The sequence below is a fragment of the Hyla sarda genome, chromosome 9, assembly GCF_029499605.1.
Source record: "Hyla sarda isolate aHylSar1 chromosome 9, aHylSar1.hap1, whole genome shotgun sequence".
In the NCBI taxonomy this organism is placed as follows: domain Eukaryota; kingdom Metazoa; phylum Chordata; class Amphibia; order Anura; family Hylidae; genus Hyla; species Hyla sarda.
Genome location: NC_079197.1, coordinates 106,963,444 through 106,989,724, shown reverse-complemented (window position 1 = coordinate 106,989,724; position 26,281 = coordinate 106,963,444). Strand labels below are relative to the sequence as shown.

The 26,281-nt window shown below is 40.8% G+C and overlaps 1 protein-coding gene across 6 annotated transcripts in view; it reads right to left on the bottom strand.

The window, feature by feature from the left end:
• Positions 1-26,281, bottom strand: part of NRK (Nik related kinase) — a 408,966-nt gene that overhangs the window by 98,531 nt on the left and 284,154 nt on the right. For all 6 annotated transcript variants that reach the window (XM_056540621.1, XM_056540624.1, XM_056540622.1 and 3 more), the window contains 3 exons: positions 10,341-10,432; positions 5,298-5,413; positions 2,793-2,886 (listed from right to left, as the gene is read on the bottom strand). In XM_056540621.1, the coding sequence (XP_056396596.1) occupies positions 2,793-2,886; positions 5,298-5,413; positions 10,341-10,432 (302 nt within the window). The remainder of the gene's footprint in view (positions 1-2,792; positions 2,887-5,297; positions 5,414-10,340; positions 10,433-26,281) is intronic.

Genomic DNA, 26,281 nt, shown 5'->3' with positions numbered 1-26,281 from the left:
TGCTGACTATATTTTTTAAGATTTTTTTGATGATTTTTTACTATCTATATTTTAAAATAATCTTGAAATCTTGCAGTTTCTATTTTGGCCACTAAACCTAACACTAAGCGGAGACTTCCTGTTCTGTGCAGATCACTACCCAGAAATCCCCCCTTTATCATGACAAGCAGGATTACAGTGGAAGGTGACACAAGTCTATAGATATAGAGGTATACAGAGGTACACACAATAGATGTTGCTCACAGATCAGCCTACCCCTTGATGTAGAATTAACTCTGTTTGAACAGAATAGCAAAGGTAGATACCTTTTTTGTTCATGTCCTAAAGTCAGCTTTAGTCTATTTTTGTCTATTGATGGCTGAAACAGAATAGGGGATAATAGTATGATTTTGGGGCTGGGATCCAACCACTGGGTCTCCTGCAATCTCCTGAACAGGGCCTGGCTCTCTCTGCACATGCTCCATGCATTGTCTATGTGAGCATCAAAGATACCCAAGTACATCACAGGGCCCCTTTCTGGAGATTTGGGAAAGTGCCAGTGGTCAGACAATGATGAAGGACCTGACGAAGAGAGTTACCACTGGAAACACGTAGTCTGTATTTGTGCAAATAAACATTTTTAATTTTAACTAGTCCGTTCACATGATCTATTACTTTCTTCTCCCAGGAGTGCCACTACAGCATCTTTTTTTCTATTTCCTTCACCCCTGTTACCCTTTTCTATGTGGGAAGGTTCGACGGAAGGTGAAAACCTTGGAAATAACTACTACTACCTGGTCGGACAATGCCATATTAAACTTATCATGGCCACTGAGAGGATAGGGGATGAGTCCGACCGCTAGGCCCCCCTGGTGATCTCCTGTACGGGGCTCTCGGCTCTTTGCCGAAATAGCTCATTTCGACCACCGCATGATGCGGCGTCCGATACGCCACCTCATTACATTTCTATGGCAGAGGCGGAGGCAGCGGTCGGACCCCCTGCGATCTGAAACTTATCCTTAGGATAGGGGATAAGTTTTCTTATCCCGGAGTACTCCTTTAAGTTTAAGTAAAAAAAAATAAATACAATTAGAAAATAGAAACAGATTAGAAAACAGACAATGTTTCAGTATCTGGCTCATATCAGGGAAAAAAATCTAGGTGATACATTCCCTTTAACTTCTCTGCAGCACTACCACATGGAGAAGAATCAATGTTTTGTGTGTGTAATACAGGATTGGTGAGGTCCTTTACAAGAGAAGATGCTCATTATAACCACTCTGTTCTCTGGAGAAGAAATAAGGAACTTGAACAGGGGACCACACTCTGTAAACTCAAATGAAATTTTTTTTTTCAATAATTGACATAACTTTTTAAGTGGTCATCCAATAAGAAATAACACTTAATGTGTGATGGAAATAATACTGATTTCCATTAGCGACTCATGTCTTTACTCAGTACTAATCTGTGCCTAACATCCCCACTGCATAGCTGCAATAACATACAGGATTAAAGGGGTACACCGGTGGAAAACTTTTTTTTAAATCAACTGGTGCCAGAAAGTTAAACAGATTTGTAAATCACTTCTATTAAACAATCTTAATCCTTCCAGTACTTATTAGCTGCTGAATACTACAGAGGAAATTCTTTTCTTTTTGGAACACAGTGCTCTCTGCTGACATCATGATCACAGTGCTCTCTGCTGACATCTCTGTCCATTTTAGGAACTGTCCAGAGCAGCATATGTTTGCTATGGGGATTTTCTCCTACACTGGACAGTTCTTAAAATGGACAGAGATGTCAGCAGAGAGCACTGTGCTCGTGATTCAGCAAAGAGCTCTGTGTTCCAAAAAGAAAATAATTTCCTCTGCAGTATTCAGCAGCTAATAAGTACTGGAAGGATTAATATTTTTTAATAGAAGTAATTTACAAATTTGTTTAAAGTGTACCTCTTATCAAAAAATGTTTTGATATTTTATAGTTTATTACATATAAAACGATTTACTAAGTGGGTTCAATTAAAAAAAATGTATTATTCTATGTTTTTTATGTGTTTAAACTTTTGACCACTAGGGGTCTCCCTACGAGTCCTATTTTTGGTGATTTCGGACTCACCGCCGGCCTGGCAGCTGAGTCCGAAATCTGATACAGAGCGCTGCTCCAGCCTGTCAAGCAGACAGCCGGGAGCAAGCGCTGTGTGCGCATCCCTTCCAGGTGCGCTCCTGACTCAGCTGGTCAGCGGCATCTCAGGCTCCTCCCGCTGTCCCTGCTCTGCACACCTCCTGTATGCGTGCTCCCGAGAGGGAGCGCAGCATACAGGAAGAAGGGCGGAAGCGGCATGGCATGGCTTCAGATGACGTCGTGCTTGCCGGGCCCCGCCCACTTCCTCCCTTCTCAGACGTTCCTCTCTGAGCTACCGAAGATGAACATAAAAAGGTAATTTTAAGTGTTTTTTTTATTAGGTGATCTTTAACTTTCTGGCCCCAGTTGATTTAAAAAAAAAAGTTTCCCAGCGGAGTACCCCTTTAATGCTTTATTTCCTAGCCTTATTGGTCACCAAAGGTTTAGAGGTCTCAATATAGATATTGGTGCCGAGGAGGCAGGCCCAATGAACTAAGCCTGAACAGACATGCAGTTTAAGGTTGGTATCTTGCAGAATTCATTCATGGCTCTTTTCAAATTACTTTACATTTCTTACTAGATTAATTAAAAAGTATTGCTATTAGTTTGTAACCATGTGCAACATAAGACATTATTTATGGAGAAACAAAAAAGATTAAGATTATGTTGGGTGTTGGATCTAAGCATTGCACCTTGTCTCCATGAGAACCACTCTGGGGTTTTTGTGCTTTTTCTTCTGCAGGTTTTGTCCTTGAGACATCCACTATACCATTGCTCATCGGTAGCCTGGAAACATTATTTAAACAATGAATTAGAAGTCATATTAAAAAGGGTTATCCCAAGATTAAAAGTTAACCATTGTCCACAGGGTGGGGGTTAATAAATTCATCGGTTGTGATCTGACTGCTGGGGCCCCCACCACTCACAATAAAGGAGGTCAAATGGAGTGGTGTCACACATGTTCAGCCACCACTATATTCAGTCTCTATAGGGCTTCTGAACATTTCCATAGGGAATTCTTAGAGTGGTGGTTGAGATTGTGCACTGCCACACCATTCACTCAGGGCAACAATTGACCTCCATTCTCATGATTGGTGGGGGTCCCAGAAGGCGGACCTTCATGGATCAGCTAATTATTCTCTATACCATGGATAGGGGAGAACTTCTAATCTTGGAGTAACCCCTTTAAAGGGGTATTCCAGGAAAAAACTTTTTTTTATATATCAACTGGTTCCAGAAAGTTAAACAGATTTGTAAATTACTTCTATTAAAAAATCTTAACTTCAGAAGCTCATAAGTACTGAAAGGATTAAGGTTGTTCTTTTCTGTCTATGTAATCTCTGATGACACGTGTCTCGGGAAACGCCCAGTTTAGAAGCAAATTCCCATAGAAAACCTCTTCTAAACTGGGCGGTTCCCGAGACACGTGTCATCAGAGATTACTTAGACAGAAAAGAACAACCTTAACTTCAGAAGCTCATAAGTACTGAAAGGATTAAGATTTTTTTAATAGAAATAATTTACAAATCTGTTTAACTTTCTGGAGCCAGTTGATATATAAAAAAAGTTTTTTTCCTGGATAACTCCTTTAATGTTAACTAAAATTGCACCTTAAATGGGAATACATTAATTACAAGTACAAAATAAGTTCATGCCTCTCTGTTTATATCTTTAAAAGAAAATAAGTCACCAAGTAAGTCTCCATTTATTAGGGTAAGATGAGTTAAAGGGGTCATGTGGTAAAAAAATAAAAATAAAAAAATCAACCTATCCCCTATCCACAGCTTACTTCTCTTCTGCCACTCAGGTAAGGGGGTGAACCGTTCTGGTCACTGCACACATTTCTATGCAAGCCATCAAGTCATTGGGTGTTGGCTAGTCTGGCAACAAATCTTAAATTGTACATGCAAAAACATGCACAAGTATATAATCAGAAAATCTAAAGCGGTTGTATAATACACTCTATTTACTTTAATCTGTAATAGCCAAATGTGTTTTAATCATAGTTATAAAGTATATTTTGCTGAATGAAAGAACATTTTGGAAACTGTGAATAACACTTTACAGAGCCACATATGTGGATGTATTTATCTATAGGTTTGCTTTCTCAGTCCACTAGGGGGAATCAACTCTCCATTATATACATCTGGGAATTTGCTAAATATAGTCTAGGTCAGACAAAAGTTGGTAAGGTTAAAAATGTTCTTAAATATGAGCAGTGACAGAAAAAAACCTGCAACTTATAATTTGAGTATTCTGGAAATGATTTAAAAATAACAATAAAATAGTTTAATATGTCACCAGGAACAGAACTATGGTTCATACCAGTGAACATCTCTAGGTCACTGGGAACTGGGCCTTGCATGTATATAAATGGCGCCACAGACTATATGTTAAAGACCACAGTCTAGGAGCAGAATATAATGCTGGATCCCCATGGAGAAAACATGAATAGATCAACCGGTACTGATCAATGTATATAGAACTGGGCTGGAAGTACTCGGAATTGTCTAGGCCCCCATGTCACCAGGAACTGGTCCAAAAGAAATGTTATACTTTATTTAGAACCCTTAAATGGAAACCTCTAATGTAGAAATCTTCTAAATTATGAATAAAAAGTCATGCAAGGGCTATGCCAAAATAAAAATGATCCCCTGCACAGAATAGGGGATAACTAGCTGATGAGACCCCTACAAGTAGATAGTTTCCTTGTCCCTCCAAGTGAATGTAGCTGCAGGGCATATGCTCAGGTGCTGCTCTGTTTACTACACATAGTCGAGTACAGTGTCAGTACTGTGGATAGGGAATATCTTTTAAAGGGGAACTCCAGTAATTAACTACTTATTTACCGGTAATTAACTACCATTCCCCAGATAGGAAATTAGTGTCTGATCGTGGGGGATCTGACCACCAGGACCCCTGCTATCTCCTGCCGAGCACCCTGGCTCTCCTCATGCACAGAGCGACCACCGGTCCATGCACAGAGCGGTGTCTGACATGCCCCCTCCATGCATCCCTATGGGAGAGCTGGAGAGCAATCCGACCATCCAGCTTGAACCTGTGTCTCCAATCTGAAGAATGGATGGGAGATCAGCCAACCCTATTGTTGACTTGCACTGTGTCCATGGACACCTTGTGTAAACAAGTCCTACCCATCCCATCAAGTATTTTTTTTATTTATTATCAGAGAAGCTAACCTTTTTTTCTGGATATCATCATCACTGCTGCCAATTTCCTCACTGGACGAAGAGTAATATGATGCTTTTAAGTACGGCCTGTTACTCTCGTTTCCTTTTGCTACAAAATTGTGATTCTGGTTGAAAAATAATAAAATTAGTTGATTTTATTAACAAGATAAAAAAGAAAAGACAACTGTCAATTCAGTACATTTTAATCTGAAGAAGGCAGATTACTCCTGAAATGCGTAATTTCTGTTGTAGTTAGTTTTTTTTTCGGTGCCAGTAAACTCTATGGATACTTTTCTATTTGGAACCTCTAAAAATAATCTTTTGAGCTGTGCCACTTTTAGAGTTTTTTTTTTTTTTCCTTTGGTAATTTCTCTAATTTTGACTTATAACACATAGTGTAGTTACTATTGCAAAATATAAAAAAAACTTCTTGTAGCTCACTCAAAACACCAGAAGCCATGCAAGGATAGGTGTAGCCCAACAGTGTAGTCATTCAACATAAAGAAGCATTGTCCAGCGCACAGTATATTGGGCTTTTGAAATGAAGATGCTGCACTGTCTGAACATTTGCCTAGATGCCATGTTTCATTACTCAGTACCTTGGCGCAATGCCTAGATATGGATTTTTATTTCAGTGTCCTTTTGTACATATCAAAATGCATGCTGTTATATATATATATATATATATATTTTTTTTTTTGTCACTGTAGTTGGATATGTAATATATGTGAATTTATTCATGTATTTTTTTTGTAAATTTTTCGGTTGTGCATTATAGTGTTAACATTTTTACATATTTATCTAAGTCTTTTACATTCAATGTAACTCCAGCCTTAGTGTATGTTGTACACAACCACATAGGGTTCATTTTAATGACTAGACGATTGGAAAGAGTGTGGGGTGTCCCTTTTTAAGTCTGGTTTGGCGCACATTTGTTTAGTACGGCTAAGGGCACCATGAGCCTTAAACACGTTACTCTTATTACCGTTTTACTGGTTTTTAAGTATCCTGCACAATCATAATAAATACAGATATTTTCTAAAGCGCAATCTGCTCTGCGCTGGACAATTCTTCTTTATGTTGTTTTACAAAATATGTATTAGCTACACATAATAATCTCAACGTATTTTAATGTATCTGCACACTAAAATTATGTCAAGCACTCAGAAGTATGTGGCTTGGTTTTCCTGGTGTCTCCAAGAAACAAAGGCAAGACTAACAGCAATGTTGTCATGAAGCAGATATACACTATTAGGCTGGGTTCACACTACAATTTGTAACTACGGATCACGTATACGCCTGTGAGGAGGTGGGGGGGGGGGGCTTAATCGCGGCGCCCGCACTCAACCGTACAGGGGAACCGTATTTAATGCATGTCTATGAGCCGACCGGAGTGAACCACAGCCTCCGGTCAGCTGCTTTTTCGGCCGTATGCGGTTTCCCGACCGCAGGCAAAAACGCGGTCATCCGCGTTTTTGCCTACGGTTGGGAAACCGCATACGGACGAAAAAGCAGCCGACCGGAGGCTGCGGTTGACTCCGGTCAGCTCATAGACATGCATTAAATACGGTTCCCCTATACGTCTGAGTGCGGGCGCCGCGATTAAGCCCCGCCCATTCCTCCCAGCCGTATACAGGAACCGTAGTTACAAATCGTTGTGTGAACCCAGCCTTACAGGTACAAGGTTGTGGTTTCACTTGTGAAAAATGCTATAAATATTTTCTTCTCCGATATTTGTCAGGTGTGGCTTTGGCAGCTTTGTTGTGGAGAATAATGCAAGCCAAATCACATGATCTAAACCAGGGTCGGCAACGTGGGGTGCTTTTGAGTGGCAAGCAGGGCTCCGGGCGGAGAGGTGCTCACTCCGCTAATGGGAATCCAGGACACTTGTCCCAGATCCCCAGGTGAGCGAGTGCCACTTTCAGCTGTGTGCGCACACGCACACAGCTAAAGCCTCCTCTCAGTGTGTGCCTCAGGACCTGGGCTTTACTGAGAGGAGACCTGTGACCTCTGCCCTCAAGCAGCACAGGTGCCGATGACTCATCGGCGCCTGCACTGTAGCGGGAGAATGCAGCCAGCCTGTGCTGTCCAGGAGATCCCTGCGTGGAAAATAGGTGAGTAAAAGTATTTTTTTTTAATCACCCAGTGATGATGATGAGGGGACAGGGGACGGGGGGTTTGCAAAGTAATGATGATGATGAAGGGATGGGGGGGAGGGGTTGCAAAGTGAAGGATGATTATGATGAGGGGAGGGTGCAAAGTGATGATGATGAGGGGAGGGGGGCGCAAAGTGATGATGATGGGGGGGTGCAAAGGGATGATGATGAGGGGGGTACAAAGTGATGATGATGAGGGGGGTGCAAAGTGATGATGATGAGGGGAGGGGGGTGCAAAGTGATGATGAGGGGGGTACAAAGTGATGAGGGGAGGGGGGGTGCAAAGTGATGATGATGAGCTGAGGGAAGGGGGGTGCAAAGTGATGATAATGAGGGGGGTGCAAAGTGATGATGATGAGGGGGTGCAGAGTGATGATGATGAGGGGGGGGTGCAGAGTGATGATGATGAGTGGGGTGCAAAGAGATGATGATGAGGGGAGGGGTGCAAAGTGATAATGATGAGAGAGGGTGCAAAGTGATGATGACGTAGGGGGTGCAAAGTGATGAAAATGAGGGGGTGCAAAGTGATGAAAATGAGGGGGTGCAAGTGATGATGAAGGGGTGCAAGTGATGATGGGAGGTGCAAGTGAAGGGTGTGGTGGTGCAAGTGATGGGGGGGGCAAGAGATGGGGAGGGGGTCCAAGTGACGGGGGATGCAGGTGACAGGGAGGGAAGTGCAGATGACAGGAAGGGTCGGGTGCAGGTGATGGGGAGGGGGATGATTTGGATGTGAAGGAGCACTGGCTACTTCCCTACCTGGCTACCTACTTTATTAATTTCCTGGTTACATACCCACCTACTTAGCCACCTGGCTACCTATCTACATAGCTACCTAACTACATAGAAACCTAAGTACCTACCTACATACATAGTTACCCATTTACCTACCTTGCTACCTACCTATGAACTTACCTCCATATCTACTTGCCAACCTGCACAGCTACCTACCTACCTACTTATATCCAAGGAAAATCGTAGCTCACCAAAGTATAAAGTGCAGAATTCAGTGCAGTTTATTCCATTTTAAACCGTGTTACAGAGCAGGTAATGTTTTTTGGTCGGTGAAACACAGCCTGTTTGGAATGGAATAAACTGCACTGAATTCTGCACTTCTGGGGACTGCACTGAGAAAATGCAGAAACTAAGATGCTTGTCCTGCAGATGCTGCAGTGATGGGAAGAAGTCGTCATGGTGGTCTGAGCAAGAAGGAGAACAGGAGGAAAAAAACGCCAACCGTAAAAGATGTAAATTGGGAGTCAGTTAAAGGGGAACACCGGTGGAAAACTTTTTTTTTTTTAAATCAACTGGTGCCAGAAAGTTAAAGAGATTTGTAAATAACTTCTATTAAAAAATCTTAATCCTTCCAGTACTTATTAGCTGCTGAATACTACAGATGAAATTCTTTTCTTTTTGGAACACAGAACTCTCTGCTGACATCACGAGCACAGTGCTCTCTGCTCACATCTCTGTCTCTGTCTGGGGTCTGTATTATGGTGGGGTCTGATTCTGAGGTCTGTGTTATGGTGGGGTCTGATTCTGGGGTCTGTATTATGGTGGAGTCTGATTCTGGGGTCTGTATTGTGGTGGGTGGTAATTCTGGGGTCTGTATTATGGTGGGGACTGATTCTGGCATCTGTATTATGGTGGGTGGTGATTCTGGGGTCTGTATTATGGTGGGTGGGGATTCTGGGGTCTGTATTATGGTGGAGTCTGATTCTGGGGTCTGTATTATGGCGGGTGGTGATTCTGGGGTCTGTATTGTGGTGGGGACTGATTCTGGGGTCTGTAGTATACAGGTCTGAGTTAAAATGATTGTTCTCACTGTAAGGTTCTTGCAGCGAGAACAATATATAGGGACAATTCTGAAAAACCCCACCCTGCGACAAGCCACACCCCACAAAACCCTCCCACTGCAAGCCACACCCACAATAAGCCACACCCTTATTGTAGACACACCAAGCGACTTCAAAAAAAATTTGGGCACAGCACTACCAAAAAGTTGCCTATCCTTGATCTCCAACAATGTTCACACATACAATATGAACACATAACTAGCACGAACCAGTAAGGATTTCGGTCAGATTTACCATTCATCAAGATTTATAAAGATATATAATTTCTACCAAAAAAAAGGGTTTATGTTAGTTAAAATTTTGAGGGTTTATCTTAAAGGGGTACTCCACTGGAAAACATTTTCTTTTAAATCAACTGGTGCCAGAAAGTTAATTTGATTTGTAAATTATTTCTATTAAAAAATCCCAATCCTTCCAGTACTTTTCAGCTGCTTTCTTTTCTTTTTGAATTTTCTTTCTGCCTGACCATAGTGCTGTCTGCCGACACCTCTGTGCATGTAAGCAAATCCCCATAGCATACGTCTCTTGCTCTGGACAGTTCCTGACATAGACAGAGGTGTCAGCAGAGAGCACTGTGGTCAGACTAGAAAGGAAATTCAAAAAGAACTTCCTGTGTATTATACAGCAGCTGAAAAGTACTGGAAGGATTGGGATTTTTTAATAGAAATAATCTACAAATCTGTTTAACTTTCTGGCACCAGTTGATTTAAAAGAACTTTTTTTTTTTTCCAGTGAAGTACCCCTTTAAAATAATAGCTGAATGGAGACTGAAATGTTAGTTTATATAGTACAATGCATAGCAACAGGCAGAGTGACAGGACTTGGAAAGGTCATGGGAGACAATCTAGCTAAATTTGGTGTAGATATTGACGTGGATGGTAATTTGGATCCACTCAGTGGTCCAGATTGACTAAAACTGACATATTTAAATGGTCTAGTACAATTAGATCAACTATTACCTGGATCAAACTGCACCCGAATTGTGATGCATTTTTGATGCTCAGGGTTGATCTTAGTTAATAATCATATGTCATCATACTTACTAAAATCTTCCTGAAATCCAGATGAACTTCATTTTTAGCCTTCTCTAATTGATAGTGATAATTCTGTACCACTTGCTTATCTTTTGGAGACCCTAAAACAATAATAAAAAAAAAGAGATTAGATGAGGATAATTGTTCAATTTTTTATGGAGCGTTCTATCATTCATAGTTAGTGTCATTCACCATTGTGGCATCTGGCACTCTCTGTCACTCCTCATTCATCAAGTATCTTTGTTTTATCTTAAGGGAAATCTTGTCTGAGTCTTAAGCCATGCATCATAAAAGCACTCAAGCAGCGCTCTTGAACCTTTGAAAGAATCAAGAAATCCAAAGTGACTTGTAATACAAGATGATCAGTAAATAGAGGAAACCTGCTGATAACCGCATGAAAGCAAAAACAAAGTGCATTATGAGGTATACTGGAGGTACCAAAGGGCACCACTACAATAAATACACATCACAATACAAATATATATGTCAGGAGATACAATAAAAACTTGTTATGTGAATTTACAGCATATCTTTGCCTGTGGAGCTACACTGAACAGAATGCTGGGGAATTGTGGAAAAGGCAATTCTCTATTATAATGTTCTCTAAATCAGTCCTTTCAGCCTTGGGAGCATTCTTATATTAACCCTTGTGTCTGCAAAGAATGTAAACTAGTCATAACAAATGCCTACAGCTGGCCATACATATGACAATAAAGTCTTTTAAAATAGCCAAATTTGGCTGGATCAACCAGGGTCGGATGAAAATCTTTTCAGGACACAAGGATGTCCCTGTTACCTCTCTGCGGCCCCGCGTTAACTTTAAAAACGCAGTGGCTGCAAGGAGGTGGCGCACACAGGGACGTCACTGCAGAGCGGAACGGAGCAGTGAGGAGGACGTGCGCACATGGTAAGTCACCAGCGGCACGTCATCTTCAGTGTTCCGACCACAACTTCTCTCCGGTCCCGAGACCTTCTGCTATGGCCCATAGGCCATAGCAGTAGATCGTAACCCCGGACCGGAGGAGAGGTGGTCGGAACACTGAAGTGGGGCAGTAAACAGGCATACAGCCTCCAGCCATACACTGTATATGGCTGAAGGCTGTATGTCTGTGGGGGAACTATACTGCACCTAATGTGGGGGAACTATACCGCACCTAACGTGGGGAACTATACTGCACCTAATGTGGATGAACTATACTGCACCTAATGTGGATAACTATACTGCACCTAATGTGGAGGAACTATACTGCCAACTAATGGGGGGAGGGGGAGAACTGTACTGCACCTTATGTGGGGAAACTGTACTGCACACCTAATGTGTGGGAACTGTACTGCACACCTAATGTGGGGGAACTGTACTGCACACCTAATGTGGGGGAACTGTACTGCACACCTAATGTGGGGGAACTGCACTGCACACCTAATGTGTGGGGACTTATACTGCACCTAATGCGGCGGAACTACAATCTAATGCAGGGGAACTATACTGCCAACCTAATGAGGAGGAACTATACTGCATCATGCTTAGCCAAACTGAACATGCATGTTAATGGTGGACTGGGGGAAATAGCTTTTAGCTAAGAGTTATCCCATGTGAATGGCCTTAGCAAGCCAATCTTCTTTGTACAGGTATCTTGATGCAGAGGCAGACATCAACAACAAAGAACCCATGTCTAAGAACAGAATATGAGCCTCCCATATTGTTGTCCCACTGCTAATTTGATGACAATGGGGTACTAGTAATAGGTCCTCCTATTCATGGCTTTTAGGTATATCTCTCAATATGTGTCAATCTACCAATAACAAAATAGGAATCCACATGCATGAGAAAAAGTAGGGAGCATTATGTATATATTAAGGGGTTATCCAGGAAAAATAATATAGGGCTAATTTGTTTAACAAACAGCACCTCAGGTGGTGCCTGGCATTACAACTTGTCTTCATAAACTTCAAAGGAACTGAGCTGAAATAACACACACAACATGAGCACATGGGTGGTGCCTTTTTTTTTTTTTTTGGGGGGTGGGGGGGGGGGTGGGGGGGAGGATGCCTCTGTTTTTCTATTCCTAGGTAATCCCTTAAGATAGTAGGAAATCAGCTGCCTGAAGGACCTTTGAATTGCAGGGTAAAGTTTCATGCTAATTGTACGCTCCAAAATGAATCACTGTGTTGATAAGTATGACGTTGGCCAATTTATATGTGAGCGCCATGTTGTGAGCGGTGGCCATTTTGTATGTTTTATAAGTAGGCCCAAGCAAGTTAATAAAAAGGTCAGAGTTTATTCTAGAGTCTACTCTCTAGAGAATTGTCTTTCTTAGATAAAGGAATGTTCTCGTTGTCTCCTTAGCTATTTGTGGCTGTTGTGATAAGACAGGAGAGGGGGCTAGTTACATTCTCTAGACACTGGTACAATTCACCCAAGATGGGGGGGGGGGGTGAATTGTGGAAACGGTGAAAGGTATATGTCTATCCAAGTGAACATTAATTCTTTATATATAAAAGTAATCCATTATCTTATGTATGGTTCTCACAAGGAGTGTTGCCCAGTGTTTGCATTCCTAATGCATGGTGGGAAGGTGATAACGTCTCATGTATAGACTTTGAAAATAAGTCTCTGTGCAAAGCTGTGTCAGACTTGTGTATGTTATTCTAACTAACAATTAATTACCCATTTGACCTGACAGAGAGAGACTTCACACCTGTGGTGATGAAGCCTCCATTGTATCTACTCCATAAATTTGAATGGGAAAGAAGTCATACTGGTTCCACAATGTCTATAGAGACCCCAATTTTTATGGTTAAATACTAAGTTTATCTTTATATAGAGCTTTACATCTGATTAATGTTGACAGTTGAGATTAAGTCTTAAAATAATTGACCCTTACAGGTAATGATTTTAATGTTTATGCAATAGTGCCACCTAGAGTGTGGGCTATTGATATTACACCAACAAGAAATGCAGTCTGGGTGATCTCGTGACATCACAGACGCCCAGCATACATTTATTGGGGAGTTCCAATTTAAGGGGCGTGTCAAACTGATTAGAAATCTGTTTAAACCAGATGTTGGACATACAAAGGAGAACTCTCTCACACACAGAGAACAAAAGAAAAGCGTACACCATTTTGAGAGATCATCTATTTATCTGCCTCTGATAGAGGTCTAACAAGACATGAGAGCCATGGTAAAATCCAAGCAGAACCCAGCAATCTGGACTGATCATACGGTACAGAATAATGATGGACCATACAGCTTTCCTAAGAGCAGAAGTAAGATTCTTACATGGACTTGGTAAAGACACATAAATGGTATTCCATTTAATTAAGACTGATTTGGATAATGTGGATGGAATTATACAATTTAGATTGGCGAATAAAATATTTAAATTAATTATCTTCCTTTTGAGATAATAATCTTAGGATGTTCTGTATTATGGATTCTAACTGCAGAAGGGTCCATTCTCCAGATCTATAAGAAAGCATTGCACGATTGCTTTAGATGATAGAACTCCAATTTGCCAAGCTAAGTGTAAACTTTATTTCAAGTTATTCCCTTCAAAATATAGTCTAGCAAAGATAGTATATCTCTTCTTTTTATTTATCTTAAAATTCTTACCAAAGTCATGTGTGAAAATAGTCCAGAATGGGGTGGAAGGATATCAGATTTTTTCTACGTAATATCATTAGATGGATTTGCCCATTCTTGGAGTCATGTGCTGTGTAGTGGTTTAGAAGGGGGTGGAGTATATTTAGCATTCCATATCAATATGTCTATAATTAGCTATGCCCATCTGAATATCATGAGATCTCCTCTTGCAGAGGGCGAATAAATATTGGAAAAGCCTGGTTGTAGCGCAAACCACAAGGACATCTGCTTGTTAGGTGCAAAGGTTTCTTTATTAAGCCAGACAACACGTTTCGCGGCAGCAGTGCCTCTTCCTCAGATAAAAAGGCTTGTGTACAGACAGTTGGACAAGGTTAGTTTTATATACTGACATATTGGTGCCAAAATTGTAAAACAAAACCAGATACGCAAACTTGGCGTGCAAAATCTACATCATGCAAGAGAAAGAAACTGGTAAAATCCAAAATATCATTAATAAGAGAATGACCATATGCACTATAACATATAAGATAGTAAAACCATGTAGAAACTCTGTTAAATGGCACTCCCTTGAGTGCTAATGCGGAGGACGGAGCTCCCAAGTCCGCCCGGCTATGCACATCAGCCCGATGTCACTTGGAACTCGGTGCGCATGTGCCAACTACAAAAGTTACTAATGATGACTGCTTTCTGGACAAAGAAGTAAAATAGGTTTGAATAAAGTGTGTGGCACTGTTAAAATTGAGGAAAGGAGTGGACCAAAATGGCATGAATAGCATGAGTATGTGTGTAATAAGGGAATTAATGGATGTGAAGGAAAAATGTGAATGGACTGGTGGGAGATGAATATTAGAAGGAATAAACTCCAGGGAAATGAATGCTGGATTACATGATGAAAAACATGATTGGGCAAATGCATGTTATAATGGACCAGAATATAGCACCTGGAATATGGATGGGCTAATGGAGAATAGATAGTGGAGAAAACTCCAGGGAAATTGTAAAAATGAGGGATTGGGACATAAAAGGCATGCTGGAAGGAAGTAAAAATGACATGCTAGAGTGCATGGTAGTGTATGCTTTGACATATAAAAAGGGCATGTTCATATGCCGACGAGTGCATCCTGAAAATGATAAATTAATGCATGTTAAGATAAAAGTGAATATGAATTAGTATATATATGTGAACATATTGTTGCATATGTAAATGATAAATATAGGGTTCTGGCAGATAAAATCCATGCCCTCATTGAGACCTCTAGGGGACAAAGTGTTGAGCTTGTATATCCAGAAGGATTTACGTTGTTGCAAGCGTTCCATTCTGTTATACGAGTCCTCTGGGATACTCTCTATGGCTGTAAGTCTAAAGGCAGAGAAATCCTTGTTGTGTACCTCTTTCGCATGTCGGAATACGCTATGGAGGAAAAATCCTTTCTGAACGTTGGATCTATGTTTGTTCATCCGAGATCTCAACTGTTGTATTGTGCGACCAACATACTGTAAATTACATTCACATTCCAACAAGTATATCACATGTGTTGTGGAACAGTTTATTCTATTATTGATTTTGAAGGATTCACCTGTAACATTGATCTTGAATGTGTTAGTGTCATTTTTTGTATTTTGGCAACACTTGCAGGTACTGCTGTAACATTTAAAAGGTGCCTGGTGCAGATTCAGTATCCTTTTTAGTAGTAGATTTGCTGTGCCTAAGCCTACTGGGGACTTTTTTTCTAAGTTATTGCCCTTCTAAATGTTAGTTGTATTCTTGTAAGATTGGGTCTTGTAGTAATATCCTCCAGTGTCTTTCCAGGATTTTTCTCACTGTGTTATGTCTGGTGGAGTATGTAGTGATAAAATTGTTCTTAAAATCTGGTCGCCGCTCTTTCTTCTTATCTTTGTCATCTATTTTCGTATGTCCTTAATTTTTCAGGCCCTGTTGACATGCTGACGTCACTACTTTTTTGGGATAACCTTTTTCAATGAGCCTTCCAGATATAATATTGCTCTGTGTAATGTAGTCTTTCTTCTTGGTGTAATTTCTCCTAAGGCGATGGAATTGGCCGTAAGGAAGGTTGAGCTTTCATTTTCTGAAACGGCAGCTGCTGTAAGAGAGTAGACTATTGCAGTCTACTTTTTGAAGAAAGTCCTTGTAACAATTTTCTCATCTTCATTTGAAAGTTCGAGATCTAGGTATTCCATGGTTGTGTCACACTTGCCCGTTAGTGTAATGTTGTAGCTATTATTGTTCAGGTAGTTAGTAAAATCCTTGAAGTGTTCTGGCCAAATAAACAGCAATTCATCAATATATCTTTTATATAGCTTTATGTTGTTTTTCCATTGTTCAAAGGAACCCATGTAAAATGTTGGCAAAAGCCGGCACGAAACTTGTACCCATCATGGTTCAGCGGATCTGTAGGTATATCTTGTTCTCAAATATGAAGTAATTGTGATGAAAAATAACATCTCTACAATCAGAAACAAACTTTCTGTGCTTCCGGCATGGATTTGTCATACACCAATAACTTTTTGGGGTGTCCTTGAGGTAGGATTCTAGTGTGGTTACATATTTCTGTAATAGGATATCTATATATTTGTACTTGTTGCTAGTAATGGAGACAATTCCTGATATACTAGGTCATCCTTGCAGGTTCTCCAGGCTCTTATGAACCTTAGGTAAATGATCAAATATTTGGGTCTTTGTGTTTCTGACTGTTAAAAATTAGTTTTCTTTCTTAGTGAGAATTCCATTAGTGTATGCCTCCTCCACCAAATGGTAGCAACTCTTCTGATATTTAATTATTGGATTATGAGCGAGTGTAGTATAATAGTTAACGTCTTCCAAAATTCTATACGCTTCTTTTACATACTCAGCTCGGTACTGTAACACAATACCTCCACCCTTGTCCGCACTTCTTATTACAAGGTCTGTGTTTTTAGATAGTGTTTCCAGGGCCATTCTTTCCTTTTTGTTGAGGTTGTGTTCTGTGGGACCCTTTTGAGTTATTTTTCTAAAATCCATTGCCACCAGTTCAAAAAATGTGTCAATAAAATGGCCTTTGTGGTGTGTGGGAAAGAAGTTTGATGGTGGTTTTAGTGATTTAAAGATGGGAGGGGGGTCCAAGGAACAAGTCATTTCCTCGGTTGTATAGGATACCTTCTCTGGTTGGGTAGATTAAAATGTCTAGTAAGTGTTAACTTACGGAAAAATTCATGTAGGTCCACATAAAGCTCAAAATCATTGATTCCGTTGGAACAACAAAAGGACAATCCTTTATTCAAAAGGCTGCATTCAGTTTCATTTAAAATCTGTGTAGAGAGATAAATGTTTGTACTTTCCCTCTGACTGCTGTCTGTTATTATTGGTGGGTTTTGTCTTTCTTTATTTTCGGAAGTAGTGTCTCTTTTCTCCTTGTTCCCTCTCCCCTTGCAGCCACTTTTGGTCTTTCTTTTTCTTTCTGGGGTTCTTTCCTCTTTTGGGATTTTGGACTGTAGAAATTGGTGGTGTAGGCAGACAGAGGATCTTTCTTCACTGCATATATATGTTGAAGTTGGTGTGAGTGTGGGAGGAAGGTCTAAAAAAATCATTGAGTGAATGGTGGTATGACTCTTGGGTGGGGTAGTTGTTTGGGGAACATTGTGTTCCTCATCCACAAATGATATTGACTCTCTATTTGCCGGGAGTTGTGTTTCACAGATTGTGATCAAGGAATCATTCAAGGGGTCCGACACTGTGGAGGGACGCAGATCTGCCGGTAAGATATCTGTAAAAAAATGTAGGGGGTAGAGCTAAGGAGGAGCGGATAGATGCTTCCTTGTTTAGTTTATCCATATCTTCTGTGTTCAAGATATTTGGTTCCCTGATATCTAGACCTGTTGGATTGTCTGTTTATTCCTTCTAATATTCACCTACCACCAGTCCATTCACATTTTTCCTTCTCATCCATGAATTCCCTTATTTCACACATACTCATGCTGTTCGTGCCATTTTGGCCCCTTCCTTTCCTCAATCCCAGTTTTTAACAGTGCCACACACTTTATTCAAATCTATTTTACTTCTTTGTCCTGCAAGCCTGCACGTACTCATGCCCTACTACTTGTATTCTCCCTGCACACATCACGGGGCCTTGCGCTCCTATGATACAGCGCTCAGCAGTCATCATTAGTAACTTTTGTAGTGGGCTGATGCGCATAGCCGCACGGACTGCAGGAGCTCCGTCCTCCGCATCAGCACCCAAGGGAGTGCCATTTAACAGAGTTTCTACATGGTTTTACTATCTTATATGTTATAGTGTATATAGACACTCACTTATTAATGTTATTTAGGATTTTACCAGATTCTTTCTCATGCATGATGTCGATTTCGCCTGTCCAGTGGGCGTATCTGGTTTTGTTTTACAATTTTGTCACCAATATGTCAGTATATAAAACCAACCTTGTCCCACTGTCTGTACACAAGCCTTTTTACTTGAGGAAGAGGCACTGCTGCCTTGAAATGCGTTGTTGTCTGGCTTAATAAAGAAACCTTTGCACCTAACAAGCAGATGTCCTTGTGGGTTGCGCTACAACCCGGCTTTTCCAAGATTTATTCGCCATTTACAGATTGGCAGAGGATTCCCTGTCGCCGACTCCAGGAAGCAGCACCACTTTTCTACTCATGCGCATATAGCAGTTGTGTCTTACACAACTCCACCAGGTGAGCAAACCTGTACTACTAACTGTCTTCTAGACGCTTTAAAACCACTGCGCAAACGATATTACGCCATAGGAAGCTCTGCCTGTTTTTATTTCGGGATACAGTGTCCTCTTGTAGAGGATATTCCTACTGTCTGTATATGATATCCTGACCTAGTAGCTCATGTTGTATTGTAACATACTTGCTTAATACTCACATGTATTGTTCTACTGTTTTGTAGTTAATTAACAAACTTGTGATTCTTAATTAACATTTTGATATCATGATATAATAATATCCAATTGATATTCTTACATTTATATGTCATTGTGTTTAACTCATTTATGTTTATAACCTTATAACCAATAAATCTGCATATTTTTATAATATCTGTATATTATTATATATTGAAAACTACATCCTTAGCGTTAATGTCATCTTGTCAAAAATAACTTGATTTTTGAGAAAATAGGTCGGACTTAGATGTGAATTGTATTGATTATGTTACTCTTCAATTCACCAGGTCATAATTTTGACAATTTTCATAATTTTTTAGTTTTTCATAATTAATAATTTTTATGACCATAATTCATTATTGAGTTATTACTGCGACAGTGTGTGCAGGGTATTATTAGCACACATCCAAAGATAAAAGGAATGGTTCCGATTTTAAAATTATAAGAAGGAAATGGCTACATAAGTAGTTCTCTAATATATGGGAGTTCTTATGTTGGATTTGAAGGTGATGCTTTATGTAAAGGGGCCATCTCTGAGCTGTCAGTGTAAAAGCATTGTTGTGTTGGGTCCTCTAGAGTACTGGTTATCAATGTTCCTTAAAGGAGTTCTCCAACTGAAATCTTTTATCCCCCGCTGTGCCCGGGCTGTAAAACTATATATAATAAACTTTCACTTACCTGCTTACGATCCCCCGTTGTTCCGATATTGCCGCCCGTGCTCCGGTCCCTGTCAGCTTCCTCTTCCTGCGGGTCGGTGACTACACTCTGTGCTCAGCCTATCAGCGGCCGCGACGGGACATTGCTGCGGCCGCTGATAGGCTGAGCGCAGAGTGAAGTCACCGCCCAGCAGGAAGTGGAGCAGACCGGGACCGTAGAACGGGACGGCAATATCGGAACAACGGGGGGATCGTGGGCAGGTAAGTGAAAGTTTATTATGTATAGTTTTACAGCCCGGGCACAGCGGGGGTTAAAAGTTTTAGCTTAGAGAACTCCTTTAACCAAGTACCCCCTGCTTAAACAAATAACATCAATGTAATTGTAAGGTTATGATCATATACTACGCTGCCTATTAAAAGTTCTGCATGAGTATAGTGGGAATACCTACCTTCAGGGGATATAGCATGTCACCTACACTATATATGCCACAGATTGGGAGCCCATGTTCTTCAGGGAGAGCTTTTTATAGCCACTCTATAGCCACTGGAAAACATTTTCTTTAAAATCAACTGGTGCCAGAAAGTTAAACAGATTTGTAAATTACTTCTATTTAAAAATCTTAATCCTTCCAGTACTTATCAGCTCCTGTATACTACAGAAGAAGTTATTTTCTTTTTGGAGTTCTTTTCTGTTTGACCACAGTGCTCTCTGCTGAAACCTCTTTCCATGTCAGGAACTGTCCAGAGCAGGAGAGGTTTGCTATGGGGATTTTCTCCTACTCTGGACAGTTCCTAAAATGGACGTGTCAGTAGAGAGCACTTGTGGTCAGGCAGAAAGGAAAGTCAAAAAGAAAATAATTTCCTCTGTAGTATACAGCAGCTGATAAGTACTGGAAGGATTACAATTTTTAAATAGAAGTAAATTTACAAATCTGTTTAACTTTCTGGAACCACTTGATTGAAAAGAAAATGTTTTCCAGAGGAGTATCATTTAAGGCTAGGTTTCCACACACATTCAAAATGAATATGAATTTATATAAGAAGGAATTATATTTCCCCTTCCTGTTGTATCGACTTCTGGCTTTGGCTCAAAAACCTGCAGTTTTCCGAATAGATGTCAGAAAAAACCTTTGTGGAAACCTAGCCTAAAAGGTTTCTTTTTCTGCTATGCTAAAGGGGACATTAGTGGGGTGAAGGTCTCTTCATGCTATGTGGAAATGACAACCACATTAGCTGCTTTAGTAAGCAATTCTGAGTCTGAACAGTATTGCTCACCAGTATTGCTGGCTTTTTGAAGGGCCAGGAAAGACTGCCATGTAGCCTATATGTCCTCATTTTCATATCACAGTGAAAATCTTTAGGTCTCTACGATTATAAGAGCACAGCAGATAATGGGTTAAATGAGGTTTTGAACTGCTACTGATGCTAATGTTGATGACAAGCTAAAAAGGAAGGAGAGATTACTTTCAGGAGGCAGCACTGTGTAGATACACAAGAAACAGCTGCCCAGAATTCTGTGGGTGGTGAGAGATCAGAAATAAGCCTTTATTTACCTTTCAAGCACAGCATGGACCCTCTGGAAAAGGCAGACAGACTCACAAATAGCAGGTACACAGCCCAGGCTAAGCCCTGCCCTACTTCCTATGTTTCATCTTAGTCAATCAGCTGCTGAAGGCAGAACTCCCTCAACAACAGGCAATGGACAGCACTTTGCAGGTAAGTGGGGCCCCTAGTGGCCAATATTTTATGTTTATTTCTAGGTTAAGGATTCACTTTTTGTAATCAAAGTGATTTACGAATATGTTAAAAATCACATAGGCATGAAGGCAAGTTGAATTATTATGTAATGGACTTTATGGACTTTTTTTCTGGTTGTGCTCTCATTGGTGAACAGGAGTTATGCTTTGTATATTCATTTAACAAAGCAAATAAAATATATACCATAGTTTTTGTATTTTTTGTATTGTAAAATAAAATAAACTCTAGTTGGATGCATCATTCTATATATTAACCTTTTCATATACTTACAGCTGCAACACACAGTTAACAGTTTCCAGCAGCTATAGAATAATACAGCTGATGCTAGTAGTAGGCTTAAGTGCTGAAATCCCAGTAGATAAATAATTTCCAGCAGTACATGCCAGTGGGACAAGTGTAAGACGGAGAGCACTTTACGAAAATGCTAGCAATGTAACTTTAATAATAAGAAAGAATTATGTTTATTTAAAGACAATGAGCCAAGTTAAAATGTACACGTTGTGGGACTTAGCAGAAATCCCCTGGAAGCCTCCCTACTTCAGCACATTTTTACAGTAAATCTGTTTTTCTCATTGTGAGGGAAGCAGCAGAGTAGAGAGTATTCAATCGATGGGCAAACATCAATTATTTTCAAACCTTAACATTTGTTAAAAAGTATAGCGCATCACTATACTAAACTGGATGGAAAGTGTTCTTAGAAACTCTAAGTTAAAGTAAACCTACCGTATATACTCGAGTATAAGCCGAGTTTTTCAGCACGATTTTTCGTGCTGAAAACGCCCCCCTCGGCTTATACTTGAGTGAACTCTCTGCCTGTCAATCCCTTCATCAGTGGTCTTCAACCTGCGGACTTTTAGAAGTTGCAAAACTACAACTCCCAGCAAGCCCGGACAGCCATCGGCTGTCCGGGCATGCTGGGTGTTGTAGTTTTAAAACCTCTGTAGGTCCACAGGTTGAAGGCCACTGCAGCCTTCGTCATCATCCATCATCATCATCCATCCGTTCATGCGCAACGTCCCTGTGCGTCGTCGTCAAGGCAACGTCACTAGTCCAGGGCCGGGCCCGAAGCGGGGAGAAGAGGCCCCCCCGTGAAAATGGACAGCCCACAACGACTAATCCTCCCCACCGGACGGTCCCTGCAGCATAGATGGCCCAGACCAGCTCACCCTAACTTCCCGCCGAGGGGAGGTGAGTTCAAAACTACTGTATGATGACGAAGGCTGCCGTGGTCTTCAACCTGCGGACCTCCAGAGGTTTCAAAACTACAACACCCAGCATGCCCGGGAGTTGTAGTTTTGCAACATCTAGAGGTCTGCAGGTTGAAGACCACTGATGAAGGGATTGACAGGCGTGATGATGAAGGGGGAGGATGATGACGGGGGTCTGGATGATTACATGGAGGGATGATGTATTTTCCACCCTAGGCTTATAGTCGAGTCAATAACTTTTCCTGGGTTTTTGGGATAAAATTAGGGGCTTCGGCTTATATTCGGGTCGGCCTTTACTCGAGTATATACCGTAATAAGTAATGGAGAAGGATCCCTTATAATAAGCCAATCACAGGGTTCACAGTCACATAAAGCAACTGTAGATTGGGGTGGAACCAAGGAGTAAGGCCAGGTTTATGCTGAGATTTTGAGTGCGGGCAGCACCGACTGAATCAGGCGGCGCTAGGACCGCATGGATATTGCCATCCCGATAGACGGTAATGTCTGCTGCGTGGATTCCGCCAGAACATTGAGCAGGTTCAATGTTCTGGCAGAATTATTTTATCAGAAGTTTCTGTAGGAAATTCTGATCAGAAAATTGTGCAGTGTGAATAGGCTCATGGGGGGTATTTATCAAAGGATTTATGTGTTTTTTTTTACGTAACTTTGGCACAATACTTTGGCTCAGTGTCTTTTTGCACCAAAGGTTGGCGCATCTTCTCCACTGTCATTTTTACAACTTTCTCAAAATCACATAATCCTGTGTGTGATTTCAACTTTAGTGAGTAATTCATCATTTGTGCCAATTGATCTTTGGCGCAATTTTGGCGCAAATACCGTTTTTTGGGCTCAAATCCCTGCCAAGAAATTTTGCACATGGAAAACACACTTACCAATGTCAGAAAATGTAAAGGCGTCAAATACATTAAACATTTTTTGTGAAAGCAGCGACGCCTCCAGGGCTGCTCAATACTATCCTGCGAAATAGTTGTCTCTGAGGAACCTTCACCCTCCGTTGAGCCAGAATTGGACATGGACACACAGGTTCAGGAAAGGTAAGCACTAAAACAGTGGTCTCCAACCTGTGGACATCCAGATGTTGCAAAACTACAACTCCCAGCATGCCCGGACAGCCAACGGCTGTCCGGGCATGCTGGGAATTGTAGTTTTGCAACATCTGGAGGTCCGCAGGTTGAAGACCACTGCACTAAAGTAACAAAAAAATAAATAAAATAAAATAAAATAAAAATAAACTACTCAAGTTGAAAATAAAATCCATTTCACATGGTGGCTATAAACCCCACAAAAGAAAATAACTCATGTCGCTTGCTTATACTGCAGGAGGGACTCCGAAATGGCTGCTCTACAGGGTAAAATACGCGTCCTCTGTGGGGGTAAGTTCTGTGTAAAAGGCGCTGTGAGCGGCTGATTTCAACATTTGAGCCAAAATTACTAACAACTTGCACCAAATGATAAATTTGGTGCATGTCCACGAAAACCAAAGTGAAAAAAAAAGGGTAAAAAGAAACTGTCAACAGGCAAAATTGATAAATACCCCCCCATGGAGTGGAATTTCCGACTGGAATCCCGTTTCTGAATTTTGGTATTAAGGTAAAATGCAAGTGAAAGGGTTTTCCGTTCGCACTGGAATGTTCTGGGTGGAATTTTCCGAAAATTCTGATTAAATAATTCCATTAGAACTGTCGGAATCCATGGCACAAACATTGCCATATATCAGGATAGCAATGTCTGTGCCATCCTAGCGCCGACTGAATCAGTCGGTTCAGGTCGCACTCAATCTTCGGCCATAAATTTTTGGGTCAGGGATTCTATAGTGTTAATTCGGCCTAAGGGCTCATGCACACAACGGAAATTTAGCTAGGAATTTTCTTGTTGGATTTCCTAAATGGATAAGTGACACCCAGGATCGAGGCTTATTTTGTGCAGAATAAGTGTGCAAAATAAAATTGGATTTTTCAGAGTGAACATAGTTAAAAGAATAGACATGTTCATTATTTTGGTATATTTTGATATATTCCTACATTGTAAAATCTGCTACGGAACTTAAGACGTGAGCAGAGCAGCAAGTGGATTCCGCTCCGAATTTCCTCTTGGACGAGCCATCACATTAAAAGGGGTACTCCAGTGAAAAACTATTTTTTTTAAAACCAACTGGTGCCAGAACATTAAAAAGATTTGTAAATTACTTCTATTAAAAAATCTTAATCCTTCCAGTACTTATCAGCTGCTGTATGCTGCAGAGGAAGTTCTTTTCTTTTTCAATTTCTTTTCTGTCTGACCACAGTCCTTTCTGCTGACACCACTGCCTGTCTCAGGAACTGTCAAGAGCAGGAGCAAATCCCCATAGCAAACCTCTTATGCTCTTGACAGCTCCTGAGACAGACAGAGGTGTCATCAGAGAGCACTGTGGTCAGACTCGAAAGAAATTGAAAAAAGAAAAGAACTTCCTCTGTAGCATACAGCAGCTGATAAGTACTGGAACGATTAAGATTAAATAGAAGTCATTTACAAATCTGTTTACAAAACATTCTGGCACCAGTTGATTTAAAAAGAAAATTCACCGGAGTACCCCTTTAACATGAATCTTGTAGTTCTTATTCTCCTGCACAAAATGCTTTTTCTATTTGTTAAATTTAATTTGTTGTTATAATTTATCAAAATAATAAAATTGAGATTTGAAAAAAAAAAAAAAAAAAAAGTTTCTCTTAGAAATGCTGAGTGGAATATCCATCCATAGTGTGCCTGGGCTTATAGGCTATGTTTACACACTCTTTTTGAGCCTAATTCTCAGCATTAGTGTCAACTATTTTTCTGTTCCCTTTTTTTTTGCTTTTATGCTAGCTTTGCACAAAGGTTTTTTTCTGGCATTTTTCGGAAAACTGCCAGTGCAGTTTTTAAGCCAAAGTAAGAATTGAATCCAGCAGTAAGGAGAAGTACAAGTCCTTCCTTTATATTTCCCAGTCCTTTTGAATACACTTCTAGCTTTGGCTCAAAAAATTCCAGAAAAAATTCTGTGTTGAACCCTAGCCTTACCTGTGCAGAGGAAAAGTTGCTGAGTTGCCCATAGCAACCAATCATATGGCTTCTTTTAGTTTTCAGAGGCCTTTTCAAAAATGAAAGAAGTGATTTGATTGGTTGTTATAGGCAACTCAGCAACTTTTCCTCTGCCCAGGTTTTGATATATCTCCTCCTATCTGTTTTGAGGCAAAAAAAAAGGGCAGGCGCTCCCCCTGCTCTATGAAATAGGCCGAGAGCTGCTGCGATGTTCGAGTATACTGCGCATGCGCACGGCAACTCGCACATTGCAGTGTGTCTGCTCGTAGCGGCGTATTGTCACTCCGAGCAGGCACCTGTAAAGGCAGTATACAGCGGCACTTCAGTGGCGGATCCGCAGCATAATACGTGCTGGGGATCCGCTCGTGTGGACGTACCCTAAGGCTGCATGTACACAGTGGAGTGAAGCCGTAGTAACTACTCACAGCTCAAATAAAATGCAGTTATGCATGGTTACCATGACTCAGCCACACCAGGTATGAGCACTCAGGCTATGTTCACACAGCAGGTTTTTCACACATATTGTATGTGAAAACTGTGTGTAATACGTGTCCCATTATTTTCAATCTGACAAATTGTTGCACATTGTGGACGGCGGCGCACTTCGTTTCCAACATAGATTGGAAATCTGCATCAGGCTAGGTCCACACGTGATGTTGTTGTATACTATTAACAGGAGCAGCGGACCCTATTCATTTCATGGCCATATAGAGTCACCTTGTGACTCGGGGAGATTTAT